This window comes from Bombus fervidus, chromosome 4 (genome assembly GCF_041682495.2).
Source record: "Bombus fervidus isolate BK054 chromosome 4, iyBomFerv1, whole genome shotgun sequence".
Classification (NCBI taxonomy): domain Eukaryota; kingdom Metazoa; phylum Arthropoda; class Insecta; order Hymenoptera; family Apidae; genus Bombus; species Bombus fervidus.
Window position 1 is genome coordinate 3,117,248 of NC_091520.1, and position 18,072 is coordinate 3,135,319.

Below are 18,072 nucleotides of genomic sequence, written 5' to 3' on the forward strand. Positions count from 1 at the left end.
CGTATATTCCATTGAGAAATCGAAGTTGTAAATCTTGCTAGGAAAATCAAGGGAATACATTTGCGACCAAGTGTTCTTAAACGACGCTATTTCATTCTTTTAGCCGAAGCGGAAATAATGAAGCATATTTAAAGCACGAAAGTAAACGTAATAAGGAACAATCTTAAGTAAAAATATGAATTATTCAAGCATAAACAACGTATGTATTTTGTCGTGTCTATTAAATAGAAATGTAGATTCCTAAGAGGCGGAGGGGGAAGAGACAAATAAAAATCGAGCAATTCATTCGCCTGGCAATTATGCGCAGGAAATATTCTCAGCGAAAGTTGTTAAGGAAAATTACGATGAACTAACCGAATCTTTAACCTTTTTCGTATCTTTTACATTTTATTCGCAAAGTTTAACTTTCTTAATACAGGTGCGTATTTCTTACCTTCAAAAATTAAAAATACATTTTTATTCCACAGAATTCTGAAGTGACAATATTTATATGACTTATTCTCAGAATCAATTGACAAATGTTTGTTCATCGGTGTAAAAACGTTCTGTGTAATGCTTGTATTGTGAAATCGTTTCTGCATGATTATTCTCTGTTCTCTTGTGATAAGTAAGCCGTATACGAGCAACGACAGTCAGTGTTAGATGTACAGCGATAATATGAGGAGAAAATAAAATTCTTTATGCGAAAGAACATGAAACGTAAGGGGTGATATAAAAATACGATTTTAATAGATTTCTTATTCGTTTGAGAATGTTCCGATTCGACACAAACAGATATAATGATTCATGTAGTTACAATGAAACAAAACTGCAGAATGATTTTCCTACTCGTCACTTTACACATGTAAAAAGAATTTTACGATACCTACTACTTATTTACGATACATCGTTACTTAAGTATAATGTCATTCGTATAAATTATTTGGCAACTACAATAATTGCGAGAGACAAGTGCTTCGCGCTATTTAAATACAAAAGTAGTTTAAGTTAATGCAGTTAATAAGTACTTTCAAAATTGAATTAAAGAGCACAACTTTGTTGTTTTCGTCGCACAGTGTGCAGAGAGTTCTGTGTAAAGAAAATGTGGTTTAATAAAAATTTGTCGTCGTGTTATAGAATTATATAACGAGCATTAAGCATCCACCATTAAGCATACGATAAACCTTAAAATGCTAAAGATTTGTTTCATTTCTTATTCTTTTCACTCCAGAAGATTGAATTTACTTTGACGAGATCCAAATTGCGATTTTATAAGGAATCAACGTTGTGCAGCATGTAGCACAGTTTTCTGAAAATTAACCATTTTTACTAAGAAACATCGAACAATATGCAATTTATCGCACGAATTTGCACAAAGGGATACTGTCAAACTGATTTGTCGAGATTTATGCCGTTTCTACGAAGTGCGTGCCAATGGCGTTCCGTTTCTCTTGGGATATGTACATTTCATATCGAACAGCCGATTACTTAAAGCAACGTAAATGTCTCGTTAATCGTTGCTTATACAGAACCTACAGTTACCACTTTGATCATAATTCTCGCATTGAACATTTATTTGTTGCTGGTGCCTGAACCAAGTTACTTGATAAGTAAATAGAAGACTGAAAAATCGTACATGATAGATTTCCTCGGTTTCTCTTTCGCTTTCGTCATGATGCAACCGTAATCTTGACATCCTTAAAAGCTAATGATTCGCGTCGCTAGTTTTCGTATTAGAAATTATATTTTCAAAAGAAAACCTGAATCCCGCGTTCTAAATATTTCGCGTCAGTAAGATTTTATTTCCGAGAAAATGAAGTCTTTATTTTGATTCGTTGCTGTATAGAACTAAGAAAGTAAAAGGAAGAAGCAGGAATACGTTTAATTTAATCAAAATTTCGAAAAAAGAGTTACGAATGGTTAAGCTGCGGATGTTCGTGCAAATTTTATATGTCAAAATATGTGAAACGTATAATTAATTAAATTAAACTGACGTAATAAATTGACGTAAAATTAAACGTGCCAAAGATATGTGAAAATATATTAGAAATGGTACGATATAACCCTTTTCAAATTCCTAAATTACGCCTTATGAAATTTAACATGGAATTTTTGATTGTATAGCGTTGATCTATTTTCGGTATATTACACACACATATTCGTACGAATCGTTAAACAATATAATTTGCGCGTATTAAGTTTTGTCAAACTGAAGCTGCAATTGAAAATAGAGATACAAGTTTCGACTCGTTTTATCGGATTTTTACAATGACGGTGGTTCCCTAGCTACGACTTCGGCCTTGCTATCTTTTAAATACATCTCGCACGTACGTATGGTACAATCACTTTGTGAAATTGAATGCACGATAGGAAGAACTTGTGTTACTACTTAGCAAGCTATAAACAGATATAAAAAAACATAGGCTAATGCGACGAATGCGATTTTCGAAGGTAATGATCAGTATAATCATTGCAAATAATTGTAAAAACATACGATCGTATAAATCGCATTTGCCCGATAGCTTTTACATTTGGTTGTTTGTTTCATATTTTTTAAGAATTTTGTAAAAATATCGATCGTCGATCGAATACGCCTTTACTAAAATTGTAACTAAATCGCCGCGGAACATTTTTATGAAAATAATTTTGATCGCGTTATAAGTACTGTATTAAGAAGGGGATTTTTCGTTACGTACATCTTAGGTATTTTTTCTATTCGTTGCATATTTTGTCGATACTAGCTGGCAATAATGATATGCAAATGGGGTTGTGATAAATTATAGATCGTATTACACGCATTAACTTAGAATTACGTAAAGAAATAGTAATATTGAAAGACCAGGATATGATCTGGAATAAATCGGTATAATTAATGAGTTTCAGAAACCCATATTGACAAACCAATCAGCCTTATAACTGCTACCTCTGGTTTTGTTTCGAGGAATGTAATGACCTGTTTCACCAAGTAATCGATTTCATCGTCGCGTACGCTGCCAAAGAAAGGCCGATAAACATCGACTTCGATCAACGACCAAACAACTTCCTGTCAATTTCTGCTCCACCCACTCTACAAGGACTTCTTTTGCCTTAGGCGTAATTTATTGCAGGAAGCTATAAACATACAAGCATAAAAAATACTGGTTACGAACCTTAGTCCATCGTATATTACTATATTAATCACGTAGATATTTTTAATAACTCGACATGACTTTTACGAGTTTTTTTGGGTGGTAAATGAAATGAGATGAATAGCTTGAATTTTATTCCACAGATCTATTTAATTCATACGGCAGAAATGCTTGAAAGCTATCTATTGTTTCAGATTCAGTGATATACCTAATTACCCAATTATAACTAATTTGAATAGTATAACTTTTTTTCGAATTTCTGTTATTTTTATCTAAGGACACCTTAAGCTTTAACGATAATAATAATAAACATTTATTACGAGTTTTTGCGTATAATATACTATGATAAAGAATGTACAGGATCCGAACGATTAACACGTACAAGCGGACATAAAGTGATTCCTTATGAAAAAATAAGAATACAATTTTCGGGTATCAGTTTTCGGAAAAATCGATTTTGAAAATTCATCAAATAGTTCTTTAATCGAACATCTTCAGACTTTGTTTCCTTCGAAACGAAACTTCGAACAAGTTTTTATCCTACATTTTCCGCTTATTGTCGCACGTGAAATAAAGTCCCATCGATTGTCAAAAATTCTATCTCTGCTTGAGAATTAGACGATCACAATCACGTATACTTGACAAGATTCGAAACTCATTTGTCATTTGCTAAAATAAAACCCCAACGCAATTTCATTTTTGTTTCGAGTCACAGAATCTCCTTCGCTTTATTTGTATTAGGAAATTTAAACCACCCTGTATATACTTACTTATTTTCGTTGTAGCAATTTGTTGTATATTTGAAAACGTATACAGATCGGTAATTTCAATGTTAAAACGCGTAAGAATCATAAAAAGATTCGTACAAAATACCTCGCATTTATTTAATACAGCGGAGTATCGGTTACCCGGAGTTCCGTATTATTCGAGAGACTTCGAACTTCAGCATAACTTCACTTTCTCCGAAATTTCAACCCGAGGAGTATGAAAGTGTACATAAGTATCGCGAAAGCAGTTAATCAAACCTTTAACCGATCAAATAATTAATTAGACCTAAATACGTGTACAACGTTACATCATCAAAATCTTTCCTATGATTTTGTTATACGATTTACGAACAGTAACAGACCTTCTCGTATTATCCGAGTTTTCGATTATCCAACGTAGGCCCGGTTGATCGAGGTTCTACCGTATCTCAAAATGTTTTAAATCAACAATTTTTCTCAGAATGTACGACCGTAATGTTCGAAAAATATTTCGTGATGACAAAGGGTTATACTTAGACTTTTATCTCCCTTTTATTTTACGATTTATAGAACCGCGAAAGTTTTATTTCAACATAAAGACCTGAAATAATTGCGGTATTGATCGAGATCGAGATTAGTAATGCAGTAGTAGACCATTCTGATTGCAATTGTTTGCCTCTAACTTTGATCTTAGATACTAAGCATCAGATAAACATCGTTTCTCCAAGTAATTACAAACTATGGTAATTTGTCTTTTATAAACGACTGAAATAATTGCATGATAATGATCAACCACCGAATATGGTAAATCGACGATTCGATGTGATTTTAAGCGGCAGTTATCGAACCTATTATTCAGAATATTGCGGTAAACGAGAGTTCACTGTCACTGACTTTGGTCATTTTAACGTTGCAAACATCTGACGATAAGAAAAGATAAGTTGCGAAAATTTACACGATTAGTATCTTAAAAATTCTGAAACGGTAACAATACTATAATAAAATAGGATCGTAAATGCGGTACGCGTAAAATGCATCGAAAACGTCAGAACCAGGAACGTGCATGCCGCGTGAATCGACACACGCCAGTGAACCCGAAGAAAAGACTGACAATGAAAGGGGGTCAGATGTATGGTATAGGCGCAATACAGAATAATTTTGCACTGTTTACTCTTTAGCTTCCTATTATCGATTCGATGAGAATTGAATCATACGTATTACTGCAAGAGAATGTTTAAGATAATATCAAAGAAGAAATAGAAGATTCGAGTGAGCGCCGTAAGATCGAACATATCGGTAATTAATTTCATAAATATTAAAACTCTGTTGGACGTCTCATTTCCTCTCTTATGTAATTCGTTTAATATTATAATTATATAAAGTTCCGATCATGAGAAACCGAGTAGTATAAGCAAACCACAGATCTGCATTGGCACAGATGTGGTCCTTCGACGAGAAATTCGATTACAGGTATGTTTGTGTTTTATGTTATACGGGATACGTCCTCGGATAAGACTCGTATACTGTAACGAAGCGTTGAATTTAATATAACTTAGGTGCTCTTTAACGTCTATTAATAACGCTAAACTTTCACAGGTATTTCTAGAGGCTGTATAGCTATCATAATAGTTTATGCGCGCAATAAGAAATTAGTCAGTGGTCCAAAGTTAAGAGCAAATTGCCAGAGGAAAGGACGCGTACCGTTACATACGATGGTAACCCCGTAGAAAAACCTGAAAGCGGACCAGATGCCTGCTGCGCAAAGGCCCGTGATAGGTATATGCACCTCGCTCGGTTCCTTGTGCAATCAACAATGAACAACTTGCAAACGATTGCAATATAACGTAGTACGAGGGACACGTGCAAACACCTTTCCTTACCCTTGGAAGAAGGAAGCCTCTGAACGAGATCGAGAATTATTGCGACCACTTTCCATCGCGTACAACGCAGATATGCAGTGACGGGTAAAATTCTGGAAATCTACAAAAAATTACGAAATTCTATTACGTGGGAATAAAACTTTTGTACATTTTTTTCCTCTTATTCTCTGCAATTTCTCTTATTCGACATTTGGTAAATTTTTTATCATTTGTCAGCTTTTCTAAATAATTTTAATAGCAAACAAAGATAATCTATAATATCTTAAAAATCTATCAGCGGAAGTTGGCATTTGTTATGTGTCAAATACTATACAATATAATAATACTATGTCCATTTCATACTTTTTTTACTCTGCATTTTGATTAGTTTTACTTATATCACAACGTGAAATGGTTGAAATGTTGAAATTGGCAACACTTATTGTTTCCTTTTTGTTCATTTGGTTTTAGATGTTTCTTTAGATTTTACGTGTGTTACTTATGTTATCACGTATTTACGAATTCCAAAACGTTTGCGAAACATGAAACTATTCTAAAAGGTAGTGAAACTATGAAATAGTACGAAAATTCGAAACATCTTATTAACGAATAATTGGAAATTTAAATTTCAATTTGTTTACTGATTTTGTCGAATTTTTAAACATTTTATTTCATTTTCATGAAATTTCATATCCTATCAAATGTTTCCTACTTATTTTTATTATTTATATCTTTTTAATTTTCATTATTTTAATAATACTAAAAGTAGCAAAGATGGTACGAGTGTGTATTGTTTAAAATCTTAGAATGGACACGATATGATGAAAAATAAATTCTTCAATAAAAGAAATAATATTCTTCAATGTTAAACTCGTTTACGAGCATGCATCTCAAAGGATTTCATTCCATTTAAAGAACGTCAAAATTTCTACTTTCTATTTTGCAAAGAAATTTATTCAAAATACACATGAAACGATTCGGCGCGAGAAAATCTTAAATCTTGCACACGAGTAACTCTGTAAGATTTAGATTGAAAAAATATTTATTTTCCTCTTCTATAAATACAGTTACTTCTAAAACTTTTGGTGCTATACCACCTATACCCAAACTAAAGAATGAAAGAAAATATAAAAATAAAATAAATATCAAATGTAATAGATATAAAATTTCACTATATATGCGAAGCGTAGGAACAGAATTTTTTTTACCTGATATCAACATATACAGAGTGTTTCATAATAAGTGGGCAATATTTGAGGGGCAGATTCAGCACCTAAAAACAGTAAAGAAAGTTGATATCAACATATGTCGTATTTCATCTTGTTTACGATATTTGCGAGTTTTGTGTTCTATCATTTCGTATTTAATTACTTTCACGTAAGAGATGCACAAGATGATGATTCCTGTATTTCAATGCATGCGTAGAGACGTCTTCTTTTTTCCTCGAGTTTGTCGAAAGTCTCGTTCAATCTTATGGCAAAGTACACGTTTCAACACTTTCGATAGATGTTTAGTATACAATGGATTTCGAGTATTCGCACAAATAAAAATCCAATGAATCCATACATTGAAATAATGGGAATCATTTTGAGCGTCTCTCGTAAAGGTAATCAAATACGTCGCAAATATTCTAATATTATATTCGAGGGAGGAAGGAGATTAATATTTTTAATTACGAAGTATATAAATTTAAACATACGTCAATAATTAAGATATTAGATGTTTAACTGGACCAAGAGTAAAATGATATAGCCACAAAGGACATCCATTTAAACGACAAAGTAAAAGATATGCGTGTCGACTCATCGATATCGCATCTTGGATTTTCCCAATTACGTGTCCTATCTTAATACAATTAAATATCGCGTAAAACATTATGAATGCAACCGGAACCAGGACCTCATTAAAAGAGAATAAAAAAGAAAGGGTGCGCGCGTGCACGTGGCACGAAGACTAGATTTCGTAATTTCTCGGTTACACATTACACTTGCACGACAATTCCGTGATTCACGCATGGTTATGCCGCGTAACGGTAGCGATAAATTATTATTCTGTATCTATAGAATCTAACATGTCATCGTTCACCGGCTGATTTTAACGAATGCATGGAAGATTCATCTAATTGCGACATAAAACAGTAATCGATTTTCGTATAAAAGAAAACCTCCGACATAATGGAGTATCATATCGTTTCAGTCAACGACTTCTATCCTAGCATGAACACAGAAATATACGATTGTTCCATCGGCAATTCTTTCGTTTGTTTTTTATTTGTTCGTTAGTAAATCGTTAATTTTTTTTTTTTTTTTTTTTTTGTTTATTTTAGATCGATCGGAATTCGAAGGTGACAAGCATAGGACCAACGCCCACATACTTCAACTATCGTTCCGACCATCGATCATAATGAATTAACAATTCTGACGCAAGAAACTTGTGTTTCTCTTCTGTTACAAATATTAAACGTACGTGTTCCGAAACTATATTTGATTATGGTCAAACACTCTACTATACCCTACTATACATATAGCATTATAGTACATGCGGATCACACGATCAAGAAACGTATAAAAATTGTACTAACATAGATATTACATTTTACAGTAATCGCTACATATACGTGCTTAAGAAATGTACATGAGCCAGAATATAAAATTTGATTACTGACCGGAATGCAAACATTATCGATATCAGAGGAAAGGTGAACGTAGCCTTTCTCCTCGTTTTAATTTCACACTGGCGAGGTACATAACCATTCATGTATGGTATTCTCCAACGTGCATTTATGTTAAATAACGTTTTTAAAAGTAGCCTCGCTGAAAACATTTATCATATGTGTTATGATTGCGATAAGTCTTCGACATCGTCGCTGATTATGGAATTCTGTCAATACGATAAGTGCAGCCAAAACGATATCTTGCGTAAACATAAGAACTTAACGAAAATGAACATTGTTTGGAGTAAAATAAAGATACTTGGACGATGTTAATAAATTGTCAATGATTTATCTTGCGTTCATAGAAATATTAAATATTATTTCGTAAAAAGTGATACTACATTAACTTTTGCTAACTACTTATCGAATGCAATTTGAGGGAATTGAAATTACAAATTTCTAGATAACACAAAAGAAACTTGCTATAGAAACTTAACAATTTAAAGGCTTTACTTCATTTTTCACCATCCAATTAGTAAGCATCAAGCGAGTTCAGACTCTGTAATTATTGACTCGAATTAGAAATCTCTGCTTATCGCTTTATAGCAACTTTTGCCTATACAACATATAATTTTGCACCGACAAATTCCAACAACTTCTTCAAAATAAACAAATAATCTGAAAGCTGTTTGCAAAGGTTCAAATCGTTAATGTAGAAATAAATAAATTTAGTGGAATAGTGGCAAACGAAAATGTGGATGAAAATAAATGTCAGATTCTCAGTGCAGGAAGGGTTAAACCACTACTCGAACGAAGTATCGTCGTATCTGAGCGCGTCTGACCATGAGAACCACACCCGTAATATGTACTTGAATACCCGTGGTGCCAAGATACACAAGTTCTCTAGCCGTGTACTGTACTGTGTAGCGTCAGAAACACAATAGCGTTTATCGTCATTCGAGTATTAACAACATTGTTTCTGTGATAAAACGAAATATTCATCGTTTTTGCAGATCACTGTCGTTGGTGGTGCACAAAAGGACGAACCTTCTAAAGATGATCATCTATCTGTGCATCAGCGATCCCGAAACAGTTTCAGTGAACTGCGCGCATAAATTTTGTTTACGAGGCTTTACATGCGAATTCGCAGCAACTCCAAGACGTTAATGTCACAACGACCACACCCCAAATGACATTCAGAGTTCGACGCTCTGGACAAATCTTTGCTCAACTATAAATTATTTATGTATCCATATGTGTGTTACAAAATATTTAAATTACTTTTGACTGGAACATGCACACACACACACACACACACACAAGCAGATAGCACTTATTCCTGTTTAAATGATTTGTAATTTAACTCTCTGTTCACTTAGTTCTTAGGTCGGCGAATCTTTATATGACTAATTTATTTTCAGCATGCGGTAAATTAGAAAAAAAAAAAAAAAAATATAACAATCAGATTTAACTACATATAACAATACATCGATATTAGGATTATTGTAACACCAAAGTGATAGCAGTTGGCCTTCGCTTATGGGGGAGTGATCAACTTTTCTTAAAGTGCTTATAGATGTATATCGATTGTAAAGACATTTACTGTTGCAAAAGCGCCATGATGTATACCAATTGTATTGTAATTTGAACACGATATATTATAGTATGCTTCTTGTAATTTGTACATTTTGATGTTTCTACTTGCTGCAATAGAAAGCTAATCGTAAGAGAAATTATAAGTAATTTATATTTTTGTATATAGGAAACAAATATTATTATGTTATTATTTTATATATTTATTGATATCTATGCATTACCTAATACTTGTTTCGCTTTTATTCTTTTATAATAAAATTAAAATAAAAAAACGTAAAAAGAATTATATTTTAGTAAACAACTATATTATACGATAAACTAAGTATTTTATTAGATTTTTTGATATATATTCTATTATTTATAATTCTATTATTTTCATTAAACGTAAACCAATAATTTTATAAATTTTTCTCACAACAAAAATATCTTATATAATATTTCCGAAATATAATTTGTATAACATAGTGTTAGGATTATAAATCTTTGCAGAAATTTTAATGATTCAAATTAGTAAAGAAAAATTAAATTTTTCTATTTCATAACAACAATAGAAACAAATTAATTTAACACTTAAAAACAACTGTATATAAATACCGATTAAAAGCCTCTATGAAAAAGCTTTGTGTACTTAATATAATTTTCAACGAATATAGATATTCAATTTCAATCGATTTATAGGTAATTGAACTTAAACTTGAAGATAATAATTTTGATGTTTAAATCTTCATGCTTATAATATATGAAAAAAATAATTTTACATAGAGAATTCTGTATAATAACATATTTTATTTAATTGAACGTGTGGCTTAATATAGTCATTAATTATGAAATAGAAAAAATAAATATACATTTGGCAAATCTATCTGGTATTTTTCCTTACATTATAATTCAAGAAACTCATCCAACATGTTTCCTTAAAAATTAATATGTTAGGCGCAAAAATGTTATAAATCTCACCTAAGGATTAATTTCTAAGTTATAACATATTCAAAGATATGTGTAAAGTTGTCCTTACAAGTTTAAGCACTACATTTTACTTTGATAAACCTAATATAATTGCCTTAAATTTTTCAACAGTAAATTTATATTTATTTTCAATTATATCTCCAAACTTATCGAATCATTGAAATCAATGATTAGTATATAATGGAACAGTGTTAGAAAAACGGAAAATCTATTTAGAAGAATAAAACTTTACAAGGACAACTTAATACTGACTAATAAGATATCTATTTTGTATTTAAATATAAGTCAATATATGTTTCCTATTCTAAGACATAAATCGCATGTATAAAAAGGTTTTCATTAACTTTGAACGTCATTCTTTATAATAATAATTACTACAAATTTGTATTTACAATAACTATCAAATTTAAATTAAAACTTACCACCTTTAACATATTCTACCGCAATATTGAATATAAAACGCTTTCTAAAAATAATGAATGATAATCTTAATTTTGTTCATTTCTTTAGTTTTTGAAAGAATGCGTTTGTGATTTGCTTCGAAAGATCTTAAATACTAAAATTGAAAAATATGACAAAAGCATTCTCTCTTTGGTTTAACAATGATGCCCAAAAAAGGTACACATACGAAATTGAATTATAAAAATTACAATCTTTATACAATTCTTATATTCTTATAATTGTCTATATTATATGTAGGTATATATTCTATGTATATAGAATATATAATACTTAAAATTATTCACTGAAATTAACATAATAAAATTTGCTTTAATTATCATCCATTGTTTAAAATTGTTATAAATGAATAAAAAATCATTAACTAAAGTAGTTTCTAAGTTTATATAAAGTTGCATTGATGAAATAAAACTTCAATAATCATTATTATATTTAATCTATTTTATATTTTTCAACATATATGTGACTGATATTTATATGTACTAAAGTAAGAGCATCTTGAATTCTCAATGCACATATAAAGCGATTTTATTGTCAGTATATGCATGAATTTTGAAATTGCATTGAAATTCTTTCAATATTTATACTTTTTAAAAAATGTTTTAATTTGAACTGATAATCTCCTAATAATTTTTCACTAAAATATTTTTCTTTTCTAATCACTAATTTATGAATAAGACGAATAGACGAATAGATACAAAATTACATATACTATGATCAATATCATTAATATTGAGAAAAGCGTATTTTTAATCAGATATCACAAAATATAACACTACACTTTTCAGTTTTATCACTATCCTTTTCTTACAAAGAAAGAAATACAATGAATATATTGTGACTTGTATTACTTTAGTAATCATATTTTATGACTAATGGTAAATAATATTTCTGAGAAATTAATACATGACAACAAATTCATACATCAAAATATAAACAAAATTTTTGTTTTTTGATGATATAAAGAGTACCATGAAGTAGAAATTCTGGAATTAAGTATCATCACTATCACTTTCTTGCTGCTCTTGAGATTCTTCTTCCATTGGGGGAACAGTGTCCATATTTCTATCAAAATAATGAGGATTCCAAGCTGGCAACCACCTATTTATGAACCACCAATGCACAGATAATCTACCATGATTACATTCTGCTCTTTCGCATCTACCAAGAAACTGACAAATGCCAGTAACGCTTCCGCTCTGATTTCTAATGCAGGAATCGTCACACGTATGTTGACGTTCTGTTGAACGATTAACTGAACAAACAGAAGGATGCGCAGTGGAAGAATTATGCGAAGAAAACATAGATCTAATGTTTGATGTACTAGGTTCATTATTTGATAATGTACTAGATGCTGACGCATTTGACGTGGAAGCGCCAGGATCTACGTTATTGAATAAATTTCCTCCACCAGTTGTACTTCCAAGAGCTGAAACACAGGGTCTACCAATATGAACTGTAGCATACAGTGGATTATTAACTGATGGACTACCTCTACTAATCCAATCAAGATATTTGCTAAATTGCGCAGCAGAGTTAGAATTGGGTAGAACTTTCCCTCTGCAAGAACAATTATTAGGATTTCTACAATGACATTCCGTCCTCGATGATTCAGCAGGTCGGCAAGATGTAACAGGCAGTTTTACATAAGAGTATTCACCGCGGCAAAAGGGGCATCGACAATTCCTTGGTAACTGATATATGTAATGTCTAGAATTATTTCCAAATGCATCTTGATAACGTAATCTATTATGCAAATTATGGCAATGATGACACAAATATCTTGTATCTATATGTCTACAAAATGAACACATGCAGTTATAACCAAGTGGATAAATGGCACGTCCAGTTGACGCGTAAGCAATATTTTCTGTCGAAAAACAGTTACGACCTAGCCTACCCAATCTATTCTGACAAAATTGATTAGATAATCGTGATGAATCTAGATAAAATTGTCTTGGCTGATCATACTGATTTCTAGATTCCATGTCGTTTAAAAAACTTGGAATATAATGATTTAAAATATGGTATTTATAGCAACGAGGATACGTTCTACTACTACAAGAATACCGATCGTCTATTCTTTCATATGTGTGGTCATCCTGATTATTTTGGGCCGTGGGTTCATTATGAGCAACTTCATTATTATTTTCAGTATTTTCATCGTCGTCGTCGTCGTCATTATCCAGTCTTTCATAAATATTTTCTTCTGGTTCCTGTAGTTGTCGATTGCGATTGTAATTATGAACTAAATCTACTGGATTTTGATAATTTGGATTGAGATTTGAATGCATTTGAACCGAGCCACCAGGTCGATTTTGGAAGCCCCGTGAACCACGACCTATGTTCTGATAGCTATCATCTCTTTCTTGATTATTCCTATTCTGATTCATAACTGCAGCAGCTACCTCACCATTTTCGTATCGCTGACATACACAACGCAGACCTTGGCAGTTATGCCCAGCACCACGATATTGCTGAAGTACATTCTGGTCTGGATTCTGGACTTGCATACCGCTGGGCCCGGCTTCCCGTGATTGATCCGATGTTTCGGCACCCGGGTCTGTATTTTGCTCTAATATATGCCCAGCGGATTGTAATCCTCACATCGATGTTGTAGACGGCATGGGTTTATCGATTATTGCTACTCCTGCATAACTGCGACCAATTCCCATGCAAGTTGGAAGAGTTGTCCAAGTATCCGTTCTTGGAGAATATACTTCTACAGATGCCAGACTAGATGATCCATCATCACCACCAACCACATACAAAAGACCATTTAGCGCAACTACACCTAAAGAACAAAAATATTTTTCATATTACACCACTTTTGTATGAAAGAATTTAACTTATCATATAGATATCTATGAGTCAAAATGTTTATATTTCTTTTTCAGAAATAAAAGAGGACTTCATATTATCTTATAAATTTTGTTTTATCTTAAAAAATACAAAGTGTTTTGTAACTTTATAACTTTTCCTTGTAAAAGAAAATGAAGAGTATTAATATATTTTTGGAATTTTATGCTTTGCGAGGATATCTCCATCAATTCTCATAACTTAAACGATAATAAAGGTATTTACCAGCATTTCTACGACAAAGAGCCATATCACTAACTGGAGTCCATTGATTAGTATCTGGGTTGAACGCTTCTACACTTTTCCTGACCAGTGGACCATCATGTCCTCCTACAGCATATAAAATACCATCTAAAACACCAACACCAGCACCACTGCGACGTGCCGACATATCAGGCACTGGTTTCCATTGATCTTTTTCCGGATTGTAACATTCGACACTAGATAAACATTGTCTGGATACCCCATCATAACCACCAACCTACAATTAATAATTTTCAATTTTAAGTATTTAAAAGTAATTTGCAATCATTTTTATATCGTCTCATTATTTAATTGATTTAGTTTCATTAATAAGCTTACAGCATACAATAGTCCCTTAACAACACCCACACCAACACTACTTCTACGTGTTGACATTGGTGCAATTAACCTCCATTCGTGTGTTCTTGGATCGTAAACTTCAGCAGAATTAAGACCAGTTGATCCATCAAATCCACCAACCTAATATTTTAAAATAACAAAGAAATATTGATAAACAAAATTAACAACATTGCATATATGTAATATATAAACTATTTACAGCATATATGCAATTTCCAAGGACTGCTACACCAAGCGTTGATCTTCTTGCCTCCATTTCTGGACAAGGTGACCACTGGTCTGTAGCTGCATCATAAATGTCTACTGTTCGTACTCTAAGAGATCCATTAAATCCTCCAACAGCATATACACGGCCACCAAGGACGGATAAACCTATATGTTAAACTTTATATAATAATTCATAGTAAATAAACCTATATATTAAACATTATATAATAATTTATAGGGAATCATTATACATTGGATTTATTTAAAATATGGAATATTATTTACCAGCTCTACAACGACGTGTAGGTAACTCAGAGACTTGGTACCACTTCTCTTCTTTAAAATCATAACATTCTACACTTCTAATTGCTTTTGGAGCTTGTCCTCCTACAACTAATAACACTTTTGGTAAACCTCTAGGTTGTCTAGGTTTTGTACGAGGAGTTTTGAACAATGATTTTTGTTCTCCTTTAAGAAGGTGATACTTTAAAGCTTCGATCAAAAAATCTTTACCTGTAATAAAATGAAAAATCTATATAGTTTAGTCTCTTACATTAAATTATGACAATAAAAGTCACATCTTTATGTTTGGGATACATTTTGTCACTTACATTGTAAATTTGCTTTAAGAAGTGGCTCTTCCTCTACACGTTGTACTAAATATTCTTGAGATAATAAAGGTAAGCGTACATGTTCCATTAATTGTGCTAAATCAGCTTGTCTCTTTTCTAAATCATGATGCACCCATGATATTACGCATTCATACACTTTTTCTTCAGAAGGTACCATTAAGCAGTCACTGCAAATTAATTTAGCTACTTGTTGTGGTGCTAATGTTAAAAATTCTTCACCATCCACTACTTCCCTGTATGTAACAGAATATTTATAGTTAAAGTAAAACGATGTTTTGGCTATCTAGAAATAACAATATTTCAGTGCTTACGAAAAATGTTGTTCAATATAGCTATCTGCATGTGATAATAATTCTAGACAACCATGAAGGTCAGCAAATGCACGAATTCCTAAACAATTTGACGGATGTAACTGAGCTTGTAAGAAATCACAACATGCATCTCGAACATCAGTTAGTTGCAAAAGATTTGCAGCTGGTAATAATACTTGTACATTATCTTCAGTTACATGAACCTCTGCAGAATATACATAATCTACTAGTAATTCAAGTGCAGAATAATCTACACCTTGCAACGTTATCCTTTCTTGATCTCGTTCCTCAAAACTTGTAAACATAGCATAAAAATAAGGACTGCAAGCAGCCAGAACCATTTTATGAGCAGGTACTTCTAAGCCTCCGTCTGCCACCAAAATTACGTCGCATAATAAATTTTTCCTAATAAATAATCATACTATTTTTAGTATTAAATATGGGTCTATAGATGATAAAAATAATCCAAAAAGAGGCTCTGATGTAGTTTTCTCTTTTTTGGATTTTTATGATGTCTTTTATATTATAGTAATACAATACATATATGATAAAATAATTAGTATATGTTTCTTACTTTCGCATTTCATTAATAACATCAAATGCTCGATTTGTATGATGATGATTCCTATATGGTGGTTTATCTTTTCCACCTTCACGGGGTATGTGTTTTTGTGAACTTTCGTCCAATGAATTTTGACTAGCATATCTGAGTAACAAACAACTACAAGAAAATAACGTTTCATTACTTCAAGAAAATTAAAATTACAAAAGACAAAGATTTGTTTATATTTATTAATCAGAAACCCCATTCAACATATAGATATAGAAATGATAGAAAATATATTGCACAATTACCTCAAGAATATCATAAAATTACGAAAATTGAATATGTGTAACTGAAAGAAATATTGTGTAATGTAATCTCACCTTCCCTTGTTTTCCGAACCATCGTTATTATTGGAAGCATTTTGCACCTGATTTTGTCCCGCCGACTCCATTTCGGTTATTTAATTTCTTAATAAAGCCGAAAAATATAATTCTAATAGCTTAATTAATGACACAAATAAAGTCCCAGTTCATTTGTACAAATATCGATTCACTGAATCGAACAAACATCATCAAGTGTAGAATCAGCTGTGAAAGAAACGAAAACGACGCTTCCGATTTTGTTATCGGCTTACACCGAAACGCGAAGCGACATTTACAGATATATGTCGTGTGATATTGGACCGATAAGATGAGATAAAGAATTCACAAAGAAATTTATAACTGCCAAAATGTCAATAACAATACTCCAATAAAGGATATAAACACTAAGATCAAACTTTCTTATTCAATTCTCGAACGTCATTTGCTGGTTTCGTTAAAGAAAATACTCGATGGTGTCGACATCTGTAACATACTATATGAATTATTTTGCTTTTTTAAAATTTTCATTTAATATTTATTTATTAATATGTTATTAAATTGTTTTATAATTAATAATTGCATATATAAATAATAATAAAAATATAATTTAGATACACATATATAAAATATACGAAGGAAAAGTAGATACAAAAGTAGAATATAAATATAGTTTTGCAGTAAAAATATTCGAAGATACACACATACATACTATGCGCATACGTATAGTATGAACGAGAATCTGATGTCATTTATTTGAAAATTGAGATATTAAATATAAAGTTTATCTTTAGATTTAACAGATTCATTGAAAACTTTCTAGTCCTGTTAGAATAAGCAAAGTTAACCTTTGTAAGGTAATTCAACATTGAATTAAATTTAATGTTTGTTAAATCTAGAAAACATAGTAATAATTCATTTTTAAAAATATATAATCGTAAAAGTTTCTCAATACACATTATATTTGCAAATTATATTGTTCAAGTATAATTGGCTGTCACATTTATTTATGTGTTTCTAATTATGATGTGCTGGCTGTGATTTTGCTTGCAAATGCTATAGAAATTACTGACAATTAGTAAATTTATTCTTTAACAGAGCACATGATAAAGTAGTTCCATTTTTACAAGAAATTTTTAACAATCTACACAAATTACTTGCAAAGTTG

The 18,072-nt window shown here is 31.5% G+C and overlaps 3 protein-coding genes across 3 annotated transcripts; 1 reads left to right on the forward strand and 2 right to left on the reverse strand.

Annotated features, from left to right (window-relative positions):
• The first annotated feature begins 4,884 nt into the window (after positions 1-4,884).
• LOC139986579 (uncharacterized) lies at positions 4,885-8,297 on the forward strand. The gene is given in 6 exon segments (XM_072002006.1): positions 4,885-4,987; positions 5,526-5,568; positions 5,570-5,675; positions 5,677-5,799; positions 7,939-8,064; positions 8,067-8,297. Coding segments are annotated over 6 exon segments (732 nt in total).
• A 2,430-nt stretch (positions 8,298-10,727) lies between these two features.
• Positions 10,728-13,899, reverse strand: LOC139986774 (uncharacterized). The gene has a single exon (XM_072002367.1). It carries the CDS (start codon positions 13,897-13,899, stop codon positions 12,379-12,381), a length of 1,521 nt encoding a protein of 506 aa, XP_071858468.1. The 3' UTR covers positions 10,728-12,378.
• Positions 13,900-13,989: 90 nt separating this feature from the next.
• Positions 13,990-17,362, reverse strand: Kel (kelch protein). The gene is made up of 9 exons (XM_072002366.1): positions 16,926-17,362; positions 16,573-16,719; positions 15,999-16,403; positions 15,667-15,920; positions 15,341-15,568; positions 15,048-15,220; positions 14,828-14,968; positions 14,471-14,726; positions 13,990-14,180 (listed from the first exon to the last, which is right to left on the reverse strand). The coding sequence occupies exons 1-9, from the start codon at positions 16,994-16,996 to the stop codon at positions 13,990-13,992; spliced, it is 1,866 nt and encodes a 621-aa protein (XP_071858467.1). The 5' UTR covers positions 16,997-17,362.
• Between the last annotated feature and the right edge of the window lie 710 nt (positions 17,363-18,072).

Bases quoted from the DNA above. Each gene is read 5' to 3' on its own strand.
- LOC139986774 (XM_072002367.1), bottom strand. From the start codon at position 13,899: ATGCAAGTCCAGAATCCAGACCAGAATGTACTTCAGCAATATCGTGGT.
- Kel (XM_072002366.1), bottom strand. From the start codon at position 16,996: ATGGAGTCGGCGGGACAAAATCAGGTGCAAAATGCTTCCAATAATAAC. The intron at 16,720-16,925 runs GTGAGATTACAT...ATTTTCTTGTAG, and splicing joins GGTTCGGAAAACAAGGGAAG to TTGTTTGTTACTCAGATATG. The intron at 15,221-15,340 runs GTAAATAATATT...TTTAACATATAG, and splicing joins TACACGTCGTTGTAGAGCTG to GTTTATCCGTCCTTGGTGGC.